We start from the raw sequence: 15,002 nt of genomic DNA on the forward strand, positions 1-15,002 counted from the left end.
GTCTCCTGCGCTCAAACTCGCCCAGCATTTTAACCCCTCCAATGACAACATTCCTCTACACCATGCTTCTCACCAAAACATAGAGAGCTATAGCTGTGCAGTAGTTACTACGCTAATCGGCAGCCCCCCTAGCAGTGTTACCTACTGCCATGATTGAGCTTCATTCTACTACCAATTTTTTACTTCTACTGACTGATACGCATATTAGTATATTTCTAATCATCAAGGTTGGCTGACTGAACTTTTCACAGACTTTCGTCATGTCTCCATAATCAACAACCCTGCGTCATCATGTCCAAGTTCCGGTTAAGCCGGGCACTCGCCGCAGTTGTCCCGCATCACCTCCGGTCTCACCACCCAAGAGGTCTATCAGCCAAATTCGCTCTTGTTGTTGTAAGGTGATATGTGAATGATCCGGAATGCAGAGTAAACTGTACTCTAACAATGAAACAGCCATTATCCATAATGATCCACCTGCAGTAGTTTGTTTACTGTGTTGACACACCGTAGTGACTGATCCCCCAATATCCATGTCTTCGGTAATCTCTCCACCCCCAAAGAAGCATTCAAAACTAATAAACGCGAGTGTAATGAGAAACTAAGTGTATTTATTTCTCAAATCACGAGCCAAAAAATGCCTCAGGATCAATCAGTTTTGAAGCCCAGGATACACAATACATACCTATCTATAGTAATCACGGCAATCTCTCCGGAAACCTGTGTGGCCAAGCTGGTTGGGATTCATACTTCATGACATGAACATAATCACTGAGCCTCACTCTAACCACCGTCTCATGCTGGTCAACATGGGTAACCGGACAACATCACAGCCTTAATACTTCAACATAAATAACAAGTAACTGTCAATTTCTTTTCATTACACTCATTGATGCCATGGCAACCCTGACGAAAAATGACCAAACCTTTTCTACACCAGCCATCTAAGCACCATTGCTCTGTTTAAAACACACGCACAACATATCTGATAGCTACTACAACTGCATCTACTCGTCGTCCTCCTCAGACTCGTCATCCTCGGCCTCAGCCTCGGGTTCAGACTCTTCCTTCTGTCCATTAACGGTTTCTGTAGCAGCGCCACCCTCCTTCTCAAGCTTGAGCCACTCGTCCCACTCGGGGAAGAGCTCATCGTCCTCACCAGGCACACCGATGAGCTTGGCTACTCGAGCCTTCTTGTTCTTCTCCAGACCCTCCTTCCACTGGTTTACTAGTGGCACAGTCAAGCTGGGCTGGTAAGTTTGGCTGAAGAGAACGGCTTCCGCGAGTCTGCCGGTGTTGGTAAGAATTTGTGTGCAAGCCTCAATGTTGCCAAGGAGCCATTGGCATGAAAAGGCAACGTTGTGAGCGCCAGCCTCTTGTGCCTGGGCAGCCAAAGCAGACAGACCATCTCGGTCACCTGTTGATGAGTGTAGAAGCAGCAGGGATCCGAGATCCTTGGCGTGGGTAAAGCACTCAGCAGCAAGGGCGACGTCCCAAGCTGATAGCGCAGCGTCACCAACAGTCTTCCACTTGTGGTCGGCATCAGCCTCGCGAGCAAGCTCCAGAGCAATAGCAAGCTCATTCAACGATAAGGCAAGGTCAAACTTGTGCTCGGGATCTGTTGCAACCTCCAATGCAAGCTCCTTGTGGCCCTGACCTTCCAAGAATCGAGCAATCTTGTTGAGCTGGTCTTCGGGGATGGTTGGTAGCAACTCGGCAGCTGTCTCCATATCCTCTCGGAGAACAAGAGTCTGGTATTCGAGCACAGGGAGGGAAAGACCGAAAGAGGTGACGTTGACATCCTTGTCGGCGAGGTAGATTCGAGAGTCACGCTGGATGTAACCCAGGATGTACTGGGGCTTGTCGAAGTGAGAGATGGTGTAGGTCTGGTCGCCAACAAGGTAGTTGAGTCGGTTAGTGCTGTTGGTGTAGATGAAACAGTCGCCAATCCACTCTCCAGTTCGTACACTGTCTGGTCAGCAGGTTCAAATAAAAGTTTTGAGTGGTAGACATACGATTCGCTAATATCAGTGATAACCTCAAAGGCAGCCTCGACACCATCTTCCTCGACTTGTCCAGATTGAACAGCCTCGGCATAGTTCTCGCGAGAGAATCGTAGCACGTAAAAGGTATCCTCGCAAGCAATTGTAACTAGCTCTCCGCTGTCGGACCAGTAAACCTGCTTAGGCTCAACCTCAATTCTTCGAACAAGGCCACCGGTAGCCCAGTCAAAGAAGGAGACACCGCCCTGGCCAGTAACTCCGAGAAGAACACCACCGTGGAGTCTCTCGGCCTGGAAACCGACATCAAGACCACCGCTCTTCTCGACAAAGTTCTTGAAGAGCTTGACGCTCATAGCTGACTCTCGAATGGCAAAGTCGTTGCTGTTATCCTTGGAAGCCCAGACAAAGTCGAGCGCTGAGCCGAAAGCCTTGTTACGCCAGGCAAGGGCGGTATAGATGATATATTCTCCATCACCGCAGACAGCGACGAATCGACCGTTAGGAGAGTGAATGAGCGTTTGGGGGTAAACTTCGCAGGTGCCGAGATCCTTGGTGGGGAGCGAGATAGGCTCGTTATCCTTAATAGAGGCATCTACAACTGTTAGCATGATTCGACAAATGAATATGGGTACGCACCTCCTCCCTTAATAATAGAAGAGACAACCTCGTTGTGACGAGCCCAGATGAGCTTGCCAGATGTGTCCATCGATACGGCTGGCTCCTCACGACCAAGCTTGACAACGACAGCACCATCGTCGAAACCAACAGCAACGCCCTGTTTACCCTTTTGATAAGAGACACACCAAGCTCGTTCTAGACTGTAGTTGAGAGATTGCTCGAATCGGTAGGTGTTGGCGTGCCATATCCTTATCGTACCGTCCTCAGAACCGGAAATGATGACAGGCAGTTCGGGGTGGTAACAAGCGAACGAGACATTGTTAGTGTGGCCTTCGAGAGTAGCGATCAAGGACTTTGTGGTGTAATCCCAAATCTTGACGGTTCGGTCGTCTGAAGTGGTGAGGAGGTAGGGCTTGTCGGAGTGAGGGTAGTAGTCGACGTGGTTGACACCCTTGGTCTCGTGGGCCTCGAGGGTGAAGTTGGGGGTGGAGGATCCAAGACTCCAGATCTTGACAGTTCGGTCGAGACAGGCTGACGCAAAGGTGTTTGTGTCCTTGGGGTTGATGGCCAATCCCATGACATAGTGGCCGTGGCCCTCGAAAACCTGCACGCACTTCCATCCCTTCTCCCAATCCCAAAGCTTGATGGTCATGTCATCGGAGGCAGTCAACACAAAGGGCTGTGTGGGATGGACGGCAATCGCTCGAATGTAATCGGGGTGCGCCTCGAAAGAGGTGATCTTCTCGGAGGTGTTGTAGTTGTAGACTCGTAGTTGGAAGTCATCTGAACCGCAGACAATCCAGTTTTTCCTGGCGATGAATCGACCGGCGCGGACAGGGACATCTGTGAGCTCAAAGGTCTTGACAATCTGTTGGGTTTCGTGGGACCAGATGTAGACGTGGCCTATACTGTTAGTCAGGTGCGAGGCCTCTGCAATCGAAAAACATACCGCTGTAGAGGGTTGTGAGAATCCATGGCTCGTGAGGATGAAAGTCAATGCCCTTGACTCGCTCACTGCGAGCATAGAGCTGGCGCTGTATTGCGAAACGTGTCAGCTCAGATCAGATCGCAAGGTTGAAGCTGTGAAGCTATAGGCATTTGGTTGCTGCGCTCGAGACAGCATGACATGATCTTGCTATCAACGAGGCGCACCCAGAACCACACCCAAACTGACCTTGACGTCTAACTTCATCTTGTCTTATGTCGTCGCTGTCGCGTTGCGCAGAGTTGAAGTTGCAAGCTGTCCAGCAAGGGCGGTGATAGTAAGGTAGTGGGGTCAACGGTAAGAATCCCTGGAGGAGTCTACCATGCGGGACGACAGTGGTCACAAAGAGAAGTAATACTAAAAGGAACAAGAGTGAAAACAAAGCCAAATATTCAAACGCTAATCATCAATCGTGATTCGATTTTTGGATTGACAATGTAGCTTGAGCTCTTCAATTTTGAGCTCTCCAAAATGTGTCCTGCGGCTCTTGCCAGGCTGGCCATCCCATCCAATGCCATGTGTTTTTGGCCTGATACTTCAGGCCTCTCTACCTCCTTATCCCTTCTTATCGCAGGGATGCTCCAGAAAAGGGGTTATAGGGTAACTCAATCTTCGAATTGGTAGGTCAAGAACTTACGTCTTAGTTGAGGTTGTTTTACGTGATTTACTATGTTTTAATCTTTGTAGTTTGTGTTGGTTCGTACTCTATTGCATGTCTGTTGCCATTGGCGTAGTCGAGACTGTGATCTATGTTGGTTGTATGCATTTGACACTTTGGTCCCAAGGACGTGACATCCAAAACAAAAGTTTCGAGGTGGACCTCTACCGATCTTGACAATCATGCACAGTTAAGTAGGTGTTCTATTCTCAAATATTCCAGTCCGGCAATTTATCCTGCAATTCCTATTCAGCCAAGCAGGGTTTTTCGACACGCGTCGTCTTTTACATCATCAGGTGTGGCTGTACAAGTTGAACGATCTAATGTACAATACCTACAGTGCACCCTCAATTGGGCTTTGGATTGGGCAAACTCGAGATCTTGAGCGCATGTCCTGCTACATGGACTAAAGTCCCATCTCATTTACCCCTTATGCTTATGAATATTTGACTGGATCCTCGCCGCTTTAAGATCAACAAAGCTAGAGCCCATAGTGGCTTTACCTCAACCTGACAGCACAGCCCAGACCAGCCATTCCCCACAGTCTGAAGCTCCTGTGTCGCAGACTGAGACACTGTGTTTACAGCACTCAAACAGCGCTGCACATACTCTAGTCACAGTGCATATCCCCTGAAGCTATCTCAAAAGGTCCACCGCCACGGACGGCTCCCCTGGACTTCTTTCCATCCCCCCGTTCACGTCCACTAGGTGCCATATCTGGGCTCGGCTCGTCTCGTCTCGGGCTCTTGTTGCTTCGCCTCCTCATACCTGACTTGCCTCGACAACAAAACTCTCCTCCCCATCTTCCCTTCGATCTCACTCTTTTCCAGATCGTTGGCGCACAATCTTCCTTTCGCCTTCCTTTCGACCTGCAAACTTTCGACACAAAGCGGCCGGTCTACGCTCTCTCCACGTTTATATGCGGGGTTACAAATCATCCACTTGAATCCTCTACCGTGCTCTTACCATCTGCCTTTTTGCTTGATCAGGAGTTTGTCAGCGAGCGCAGACTTTGTCTCTCTGCTCACAAGTCATCGACTTTGTCGACAGCACCTTTTCTTCTGTAAACACCTCGTCAACAGTCGCAGCCATGTCTTGGAAGCTTACCAAGAGTATGTTGACATCCAATATCTATCTGACACCTCCAGCTCCCAATCGCAACAGCTAACGTTCATCAGAGTTAAAGGAAACCCATCTGGGTCAATCCTTGAGTCCCTTTTCTCGATCACCGTCTACCTCAACCATCACCGACAAAGAGAAGGAGGCCCAAGCCAGCGGTGCCGTCACACCCACGACCGAAAGTGCTATAGGTGAGTATATCAAACTGGGACAAAAGTCAACGACTGACGGGTATAGCTGCCTCTGAGGCCATGACGCAGTCTCCCGTAGTCAAGCCGCCCAAGCCTGGTATTCTCGTCGTTACCCTCCATGAAGGTCAAGGATTTTCCCTCCCCGAACAGCACCGAAGTGCATTTGCTTCATCACACCAAGGATCAATGTCCTCTGGAAGCGCTATTTCCGGCTCTGTTCGACCCGGCTCCTCACAACGTGCTGCTGGATTTTCCAACGGAAGGCCACAATCGTCCGCTGGTGGCTTTAACGGTATCCCGACCAACCACGGTAGAATTTCTGGCAAGTACATGCCGTACGCCCTCCTCGATTTCGACAAGGTTCAGGTCTTTGTCAACTCGGTCGATGGAAACCCCGAGAACCCCCTTTGGGCTGGTGGAAACACCCAATACAAGTTCGATGTTTCAAGAGTGACAGAACTCGTCATCCATCTGTACATGCGCAACCCGAACGCACCACCCGGATCCGGTCGAAGCCAGGATATCTTTTTGGGTGTCGTACGCATCAACCCCCGATTCGAAGAGAGACAGCAGTTCGTGGAGGACCCCAAAGCCAGCAAGAAGGACCGCGAGAAGGCGGCTGCCGAATTCGCAGCGCGTCACGGCCACCAGGGTGCCGAATGGGTTGACGTGCAGTACGGAACAGGAAAGATCAAGGTTGGCGTCGACTACGTTGAGACCCGAGCAGGCAAGCTCAAGATTGAGGATTTTGAACTTCTCAAGCTTGTCGGTAAGGGCAGTTTCGGCAAGGTCATGCAGGTGCGCAAGAAGGACACGAACCGAATCTATGCCCTCAAGACAATTCGCAAGGCACACATCATCTCGCGATCCGAAGTCGCCCACACACTCGCCGAACGGTCTGTGCTGGCGCAGATCAACAACCCCTTCATTGTGCCGCTCAAGTTTAGTTTCCAGTCACCAGAGAAGCTCTACTTTGTCCTTGCCTTTGTCAACGGAGGTGAGCTGTTCCACCATTTGCAAAAGGAGCATCGATTCGACGTCAACCGATCCCGTTTCTACACCGCCGAACTTCTCTGTGCTCTGGAATGTCTACACGGCTTCAGTGTGATCTACCGAGATCTCAAGCCCGAGAACATTCTCCTCGATTATCAAGGTCACATCGCTCTGTGCGATTTTGGTCTTTGCAAGCTTGACATGAAGGATGAGGACCGAACTAACACTTTCTGTGGTACCCCCGAGTATCTGGCGCCTGAGTTGTTGATGGGTCAAGGTTACAACAAGACAGTCGATTGGTGGACCCTTGGCGTTTTGCTCTACGAGATGTTGACGGGTCTGCCACCCTTTTATGATGAGAACACTAACGAGATGTACCGCAAGATTCTATCAGAGCCTCTTCACTTCTCGGATGTGGTCCCCCCAGCTGCCAAGGATCTCCTCACCAAGCTTCTCAACCGTAATCCTGAAGAGCGATTGGGAGCTAATGGCTCAGCTGAAATCAAGGCGCACCCCTTCTTCCATGCTATTGACTGGAGGAAGTTGCTTCAGCGCAAGTACGAGCCTACATTCAAGCCTAGTGTGGTATGTATTCCGTTTCCCATCTTGAGCTGAATCTCACTGACATGAATAGGCCGACGCTCTGGACACAACCAACTTTGACCCCGAATTTACATCTGAAGCGCCCCAAGATTCTTACGTCGACGGCCCCATGCTGTCACAGACGATGCAGAATCAATTCCAAGGATTCAGCTACAACCGACCGATTGCTGGACTTGGAGATGCTGGCGGCAGTGTTAAGGACCCGTCCTTTGTTGGTAGCTTGACGGATAACCGATAAATCTTGCCAAAGACGGAAGGCAGAAGTTAGACAGCGAGCGGGCTCGAGTCTGAACTGGCTCGACTCACTCAGGCAGGACGCCAGTCTTTTTGCCAGTTAAAAGAGCCATGTAGCTGGGAGGCGTGGGAAACACTGGTCAGCCATGAGAAGCACAGCACAGAACAGAATAGTCTGGGAGAATCTAGAGGATGCGGATGAGAATGAATGTAGATAAGAAGCCTACTTTGTTTTGGCGTGTTTGGAGTTTGATACACTCGTTAGTGGGTTTGATGCTGTAGTTATGTTACTGTCTCATGTTCGTTAGATTCTTGGTCTTGAAAACGTGTTTCATGTGATGAATCTGAGTCTGTGATCGGTGTCGTGTAGTGGATAGTAGGGAGAAACTGAGGAAGAGAGCATTGCGGTTTAATAGCTGTTTCCCTCAGTTAGAACGTATGACATAGTTGCAAAAATATCGACTTGGTTGCTACTACTCGAGACCGATATTTTGCAATGGCGATGCTTTGTTCCTTGATTGCCGGTATACTATTATATACACATGAGATGTTGACCCTTGCCCCAATTCAGAATGAGTAGACAATGGTAAGCGCTGTGGCTGACATCGGTCAATTTATACGAGACATGGCTGAACTGACCATTTTGTGGCGTTATGCTTAAACGGTTAACCAACATCACTAATATTACATGCAGTTTTATAAATGTTCAAGTTTGGCACGAAAGAGATGTGTTTGTATTAAAAACTATTAATCTTAAATGCCTTATCCAACAGTCCATCTGTTACCATCTCAAATTTAGAGGGCAGCAACAACACCGGCAACAGCGGCGGCAGCGACGTAGAGGAGGCCACCCTCACGAGCGACAGCACCGTTGGTCTCAACGGGGGTAGACTCGCCAGAGGTGGGAGTAGCGACGGGGGTCTGGGCAGTCTCGTCGGCAGAAGAAACGACGGGAGGAACAACAGCGGTGGTGGCAGAGGCGATGAGGGAGGAGGGGACGGCAGTAGCAGAGGCCTCGCAGACGGGGACAAGGCTGGCGAGCTCAGCAAGCTCGGGGCACTCCTTGACAGCGGACATGATGTCGTCCTGGTTCTTGGCGTACCAGGCAATGATGGAGGAGCTGTAGGCACCGTACTCGCTGGAGAGAGAGGCGGGGGTGCTGAAGCTGCAGGGGTCGGTCTGGGGGTTCTCGAGGAGATCAGAGACGATCTCAGGGGCAGGAGTAGGGACGCCCTGGGCGATGTCGATAACGGCAGACTGGCACTCCTCGCTGATGTCACCGAGGGAAGGGAGGCCGGTCTGGCGAGCCTCGAGAGCACCACGCTTCATGATGGGGTTGGCCATGAAGTTGACGTTGGCCGAGACGGCGGTGGCCAGGAGAGAGGCGATAACGATGGACTGCATTTTGACGGTTTGTAGTGTCTAACGAGTGAAGACTGATTATTACTGAGTTGAAGTAAAGATGGGGGAGACGAAAGAAAAGGGGATGGGAGGAGATGGTCTTTAATAGTTTAGTATGTTCCGGGGTAAAAATAAGACTATAGTTCTAGCCTCTCTTTAAGTCTCTTAGTCTAGGCAGCCCAGGCAGGCTGTAAGAGACAGCTCACTTCCATCACTTTAGCCTCACCGCTGGCGGCGCTTTTCCTTGGCCATATGTCATATATCAAGTGGAACCTGAAGCAGTTCAGGGGGGGGTTTCGTTGCTTTTTCACCACTGAAGTCGCTTCCATCACATTGAGTCACAGTTGCAGTTGACCAATGCGAATCAGCCCTATAATTACTGGGGTATCGGAATGCGAGGTTTCTTGTTATTGTGCTGATCGATACCTTGGAGGGTATCTTGGAACATGTCATGAACTGCCGATAGCACTGGCTGAATCTTGGGGCTAAGCCTTGGCGCTTACAGCTGAGGTTTTTACATCGACGATCTCGTCTCTAATGGGATAGACAGACAAACAAAGAACATTTTCATGAACCAACATGTTTAATGGATGGAAACAGACTTACCGTCGCTTATCATGGGAAATTCGTTAATGTAAACAAGCTCTCTCGCTAGCATTAAATGATTCGGTCATTTGGCCATCACTGGTTGTCTAGATTTTATTAGGTTGCCCCCTGAAATTAAATTACCTTTGCTCCATGGTAATGGCCGGACTAAGACGCTCAGACAGACCTACAATTAAACCCGCCTACTGAAACCCCTAGCCTGTTGCCTCCACCAATTACCTAAACTCTAGCAAGCCATTATTCCCACAGCTTAGGTTGACCCTTTATCATCACCAAGTAAAGTTTGATCCTTTGATGGAGACAAGTCCAATCCTTCTCGTCATAGTCAATGCCAATAATACCATAACCAAGTTATACCAGTCACACTGTAGGGTGGGCAACTTAATTGCATGTTCCGAATGCGCTTTGGCATCCAGTTCCACAGTGGTCACTTGAAGTTCCACACCATCCAGCTCTTGAACAACACGGATCCCACTGATCACACCTCTTCCCTCCAAAACTAGGACCGCATCGCCCCGGGTTCGTTGCAGTCGGCTCCGGTCCCGCCGGCTCCGAAACCCCACTGCACGTCCCGAAAACAGGTTGACATCCTCTCCCGCAGTGCGCATCCGTACTCCCGCACCACCCGTTCTGTGAACAGCACGTCTCGCCGTTGAACTCTCCTCTGCACGTTGCCCCGCCGTGTCGAGAACCGCAGCGTCCGTTCGTAGTCAGCGGGAACGTCGCAGAGCTCGTGGCCGCTGTAGTGGTGGATGAGGCAGACGAGGGGCTGACTTGCCGGTACCAGTTTTCTTTGGGATCCTGAAGGCACTCACCGACTGTTACGCCGCGGAAGTTGTTGCGGACAAGAGACTTGAGCATATACTCTGTGAGGTTGTACACGCTTTGATACACTGGGTCGTGCTCGATGTGAAGCCACTTGTTGCTCGCAGGGGACTTTCCCTCTACGGTGGTGTCCCAGATCTGCTTTGAGGTATCAATGGTGTTTGGGCTGTCGTGCAGGTAACCCTCAGTGTCCAAGTTAAAGTAAGTGACGTGGTATCCCAGCTCACCCAGCCACGCATCTGTGGTAGCGTTGCTGGCTGAGTACGGAGGACGCATATACGTTGGGAAGTAACCCAGGATGTTTGCAAAGGCGATCTCGTTGAAGATCATCTGGTTCCAGAACTTGGAACGTGATAGTGTGGTAAGGCGCTGGTGAGACCATGTGTGACTGGCGATTTGGTGACCGTCGCGAGCCATGCGGCGGATCAAGCCAGGCCATGGGGTTGCGGGATCATTGATAGCGCCTTTGCCGAGATTACGACCTGTGATGTAAAATGTTGCTTTGACATTGTAGCGCTGTGGCTGTCAGACAATATTCGTGAATGGGTGTGATGTGTGGATTGGGGACTTACTTGGAGTAGGTCAAGCAGATCCTCGGTATAAGTATATGGACCATCATCATATGTCAAAGCAATATCACCGTTTCGATTACACCGATAGATCGCCTGTCCATACGGAATACTTCCAACCTTTGGCCTCGCAACATTGGTAGTATCAGGACCGGTAGGTCTCACATTCGCATCACAGCCAGGGCCATACTCTATTTGACACGACGGAGCGGAGCAGTAAAGGTAACCAGTTCCACACCAACTTGACCATTGTCAGATCATGCAAACTCATAATGGAGACGACTTACCCAGCGCTGGAACAGCATTCGTTAGCAGCGCATACGCCTCCAAAACCTGTTCCGCATCGTCCAGCTTGTCTTTTCTCAAGACCAAAGACACTGCGGAAACTAGGTATTGAGAGGACATTAACGGCCAGGAAGGTAACGACAAAGGCAAATGAACTCTTCATGGTGAAGGAGTGTCAGAAACGAGTGACTGTAACGAATGGATGCCTTTAACTCGAAAGGCGTGGTTGATGAATTGAGTCTGCTGTGGCCTAGGCCATTGTTATATACCTACTTTCTTTTTCTCTACTCAACAACCTTTTGAGTCGTGCGGAAAAGAAAAGTGACTCTTCATATTGCGATATGCAGTGACAGCTCCCAACATCCTGAAGGCGTAAGCCACTTATACATATGCATATGCAACGACAAGGGGGAACACCCTGCAATACAACCCATTAACGCATAAATATCGAGGCCTTGACTCTTCAGCCGCACCACACAGAGGTGAATATTGTCAATAATCTCTGAGTGTTCATCTCCACCTTAGTTGACTCTTATGCGAAAGATTATGCTGGTTCCTGCATATGGATGGGAGTCCTCGTATCGCAATTTAAGCATGAACACGTGTCACAGAGAATATGTTGTGCTAAAAGAGCAAAAGAAAAACGTCATCTTTGGAGAGTTTTCCCCTCATACGAGGGATGCAGATGCAAGCGGGATTGTATTGGCTCAGAGCTGGCGTGAGCGGTATGGTTGCTTTTTAGTGAGAGTGTATACATGCGACGATCAGTAAGTTGAGCTGATAAAAGGGGACAAATGCTTTGAAGAGATCTGCAGTTGGGAATAATACGGCTGAGTGAGATCATATCAGATATATTGGTTGTCCCGTGTCGGTACCTTGCAGTGAGGCTTTGATAGTGAGTGGCCTGATAGCCGAGTAGACGATTGATTGGAAGATGAGTTTTTCGCGGTGCAGGTTTGTACTGCATGCTTTAAATTATGCTTAATGGGCATTGAGTTTATCATCATTTGGTGGCTGTTATACAATTGCTTTGTCGAATGTCACTGATGAGCATTGTCTGGAGGTCAGGTTGAAAGACGGGAAGATGGGTCTAAATATAGATTGGCGAGCGATTGAGGGTTGCATCAACGGTAATCTTCGTAGATGTACCAGAGCCTGGTCTTGACTGGTAGAAATGTTCAAATCGACGTGGTGACGATAGAGATCGACGTTTGCTTAACGTATTCATTAATCATAAGCAACAGCCACAATCACAGCAACCAACCAAATGTACAATATAGCCACAGGCTTATCCAATTATAGCCACAGGCTTATCCAATTACAATTATATCATTATATACAACTTTTAAACATCCGAAACGTTAAATTTCGTCCCAAATCAAGCACTAGCACTGGTGCGCTCGGTGGTCTCACCAGGCCTCTCATCCTCAACCAAGTTCTGCTGATCAGTGAGCTTGGGGTTACGCAAGCACAGAGAAAAGGCGATAAGAGGGATACACAGGCAGATACCAGTAATGGTAAGCAGCCTCTGCACGTGCTTGTACGCGTCAATCATGGCAGTGCGCTCGTCGGAGCCGACAGGGAAGTCGAGGATGGCGGAAAGAGGCTGCGAGTAGGTGTAAACGGCGAGTGTCTCGTTTCCGAAGCTGGAGAAGCTGGAAGCCAAACGGACAGGCAAGACCTGGGTCCAGATGGCGCCCGACACAGCGTTGCCCATAGCGGAACCGACTTGGTACAAGGCCAGGTACAGGCCTGTCATGACAGCAAGTCGCTCGTGTGTAACGTAGGCCTGGAGAGAGGCCTGGGCGGGGTAGGGGAACATTCCACCCGCGATACCGAGGAGGATCTGAGCGCCAATGACACCGGATTGGTTCGAGTCGCTGGGGTCACCTCGGTAGCGGATGAGCAGACCAAAGGCGACAAGGAACAGACACGTGCCGGATACGATGAAAACCTTAAAGCGGCGCACCTTGTAAACGATAAGGCCGAGAATGGTGCCGGTGATGACACTTGCGAATGAGTAGAGGGACTGAACTCGGGTGGCCGCCTTGATGCTGAAGTTGAAGGAGACTTGGAGGACAGTGTAGAGGTAGTCGCCTTGCATTGTCCAGGCAAAGTTGAGCATGCACGCGATACCCATGGGAGCCCAGACGGAGCGGTCCTTCATATGGTGGAAGGGCACGAGCGGGTGAGGAGCGCGGAGTTCCCAGATAACGAACACGGGGATGCAAACAAAGCCGACAACAAGAGGGGCAACGACTTGGGGGGCAGACCACTTGCTCTCGAAACCACCAGCGATGGTCAAGGGGACGAGAAGCAGAGCGAAGACGGCAATGAGCAGGATGACTCCGATAATGTCGAGAAGCCAGAAAAGTTCGACGGTGAAGCTCTTGAGACCGAGTTGCTGGAAGGATGAGCGGTAACCAACAAGATGGCCCTGCTTCTTTGCGCGACGGCCGACGACGAGGAGACTGATGATGAGAGGAAGGGCGCAGACGGGGTAAATGATGCACCACATGCCGATTCCCCATCTCCAGGTTGTAGCACCAAGCACAGCAGCTGTGACATCGCCACTAACCCATGTGTTGATGATGAAGGGCAGAGCAGGGATGTAACTGAAGAACAGACGAGATCTGACCGAGGTAATATCTCCAATAATGACTTCGACCAACAACAAAATCATGGTATAACCAATCTGGTAGATGACAGCACCAGCAGAGTAGGTATCGAGATTCTGCGAGGCAGCCTCAATAACAGTACCGATGGTGTAGAAAAAGACGGAGATGCAAATAAGTTCGACACGGCCAAAGACATCAGCAATTTTGCCAGCGGTAGGCTGAGCAGCAGCAGCGATGACGGCGCGGAGGGTGTTGACGGAGGATTGCAGTGAGTGCTCCTTGAATTCGTTCAGGGCCGAAGGCTGGTAGGCGTAGCGAACTGTACCGTCGAGACCGTAGGCATAAGAGATGAGGAAGACACCTAGAAAGATAAAGATGCGATCCGTCATGGTGATGACCTCGGACATGGCCTTGATGCGTTGAACACCAGGCGACGTGATGTCGCGCACGGCCTCGGCGGGCGTTTTGGCCTCATGGCCGGCCTCGTTTGTTTCTTTGAGGGACATGATGTATACTATCTCATAGAGACTGAGAAAATAGTAGAGGGTCACATCTCGAGAAATGGTGTGGAAATGGCGACCTTTAAAAAGGTAAGTGGAAGAAAAGGCGAGTGGATCAGATAGTGAGATTGATTAGATAGATAACTCTAAAAGGCAAGAATTTTTGGTGGATCATGAGACCACTACAGCGCTAGGGACTTAATTAGCGCATTTAGGGGACTACCTGATGATGGATGTGGCGGATGAAAAGTTGCCATAAAAGACGATGTTGAGAGGATAGACTGTACAACATATTATAAGATAATACCGGAATTCGATTAGATGTTATTGTTTAGTTTTCAACGTTGAACTCGAACTAGAATATTGCAACGCTCAACAGTAACTGATAGAACCTACCTGTAGAAAGTACATGTTAGTATGTATAACGGCGTTGTAACTCCATGTCACATCACCCTCCGAGCCTAGGATCAACAACAGTGGATTCAAACTTCTTGGCGTTAGTCAAAAGTGAGCCGACCATCATTCCCTCTCTAAACCAAGCGCCAAGAATACTACAGGGTTCATTTACAGCTGCCTAGCCTTCTGCTTCATCCTTCAGTGTCTCAGTCTCACAGGAACGGATTTGCCGATGCAAGAACTCAGATGCCACATGCAGCAAAGATCAACATCCTCGGAGCTGTCCGTCGACGGTTACACAGCTCTCTCATCCACTCAGTGTAAAAGATGCTACGTAGTATCGGATATAAAAGTTTTATGATACGTTCGGACGCACGGATATCGGATATCACGGACTTGAG

General features: G+C 49.8%; 5 protein-coding genes across 5 annotated transcripts; 1 reads left to right on the top strand and 4 right to left on the bottom strand.

Annotated features, from left to right (window-relative positions):
- Positions 1 to 768: 768 nt before the first annotated feature.
- Positions 769 to 4,043, bottom strand: EDB82DRAFT_319725 (coatomer WD associated region-domain-containing protein). The gene is made up of 5 exons (XM_025738274.2): positions 3,793 to 4,043; positions 3,568 to 3,652; positions 2,637 to 3,521; positions 2,013 to 2,592; positions 769 to 1,965 (listed from the first exon to the last, which is right to left on the bottom strand). Exons 1-5 carry the CDS (start codon positions 3,808 to 3,810, stop codon positions 1,005 to 1,007), a joined length of 2,529 nt encoding a protein of 842 aa, XP_025593051.1. The 5' UTR covers positions 3,811 to 4,043; the 3' UTR covers positions 769 to 1,004.
- A 1,146-nt stretch (positions 4,044 to 5,189) lies between these two features.
- Positions 5,190 to 7,618, top strand: EDB82DRAFT_319877 (kinase-like domain-containing protein). Its single transcript, XM_025738275.2, has 4 exons — positions 5,190 to 5,373; positions 5,440 to 5,571; positions 5,618 to 7,149; positions 7,199 to 7,618. Exons 1-4 carry the CDS (start codon positions 5,352 to 5,354, stop codon positions 7,403 to 7,405), a joined length of 1,893 nt encoding a protein of 630 aa, XP_025593052.1. The 5' UTR covers positions 5,190 to 5,351; the 3' UTR covers positions 7,406 to 7,618.
- Positions 7,619 to 8,067: 449 nt separating this feature from the next.
- Positions 8,068 to 9,223, bottom strand: EDB82DRAFT_514695 (uncharacterized protein). Its single transcript, XM_025738277.2, has one exon. It carries the CDS (start codon positions 8,803 to 8,805, stop codon positions 8,197 to 8,199), a length of 609 nt encoding a protein of 202 aa, XP_025593053.1. The 5' UTR covers positions 8,806 to 9,223; the 3' UTR covers positions 8,068 to 8,196.
- Positions 9,224 to 9,789: 566 nt separating this feature from the next.
- On the bottom strand, positions 9,790 to 11,250 carry EDB82DRAFT_480435 (uncharacterized protein; the record flags this gene model as incomplete). Its single annotated transcript, XM_025738278.1, has 3 exons — positions 9,790 to 10,755; positions 10,806 to 11,043; positions 11,090 to 11,250. 3 exons carry the CDS (start codon positions 11,248 to 11,250, stop codon positions 9,790 to 9,792), a joined length of 1,365 nt encoding a protein of 454 aa, XP_025593054.1.
- Positions 11,251 to 12,465: 1,215 nt separating this feature from the next.
- Positions 12,466 to 14,211, bottom strand: EDB82DRAFT_436927 (major facilitator superfamily domain-containing protein; the record flags this gene model as incomplete). Its single annotated transcript, XM_025738279.1, has 1 exon — positions 12,466 to 14,211. The coding sequence occupies one exon, from the start codon at positions 14,209 to 14,211 to the stop codon at positions 12,466 to 12,468; it is 1,746 nt and encodes a 581-aa protein (XP_025593055.1).
- Positions 14,212 to 15,002: the final 791 nt, after the last annotated feature.

The sequence above is a fragment of the Fusarium venenatum genome, assembly GCF_020744135.1.
Source record: "Fusarium venenatum strain MPI-CAGE-CH-0201 chromosome Unknown EDB82scaffold_4, whole genome shotgun sequence".
NCBI lineage: Eukaryota > Fungi > Ascomycota > Sordariomycetes > Hypocreales > Nectriaceae > Fusarium > Fusarium venenatum.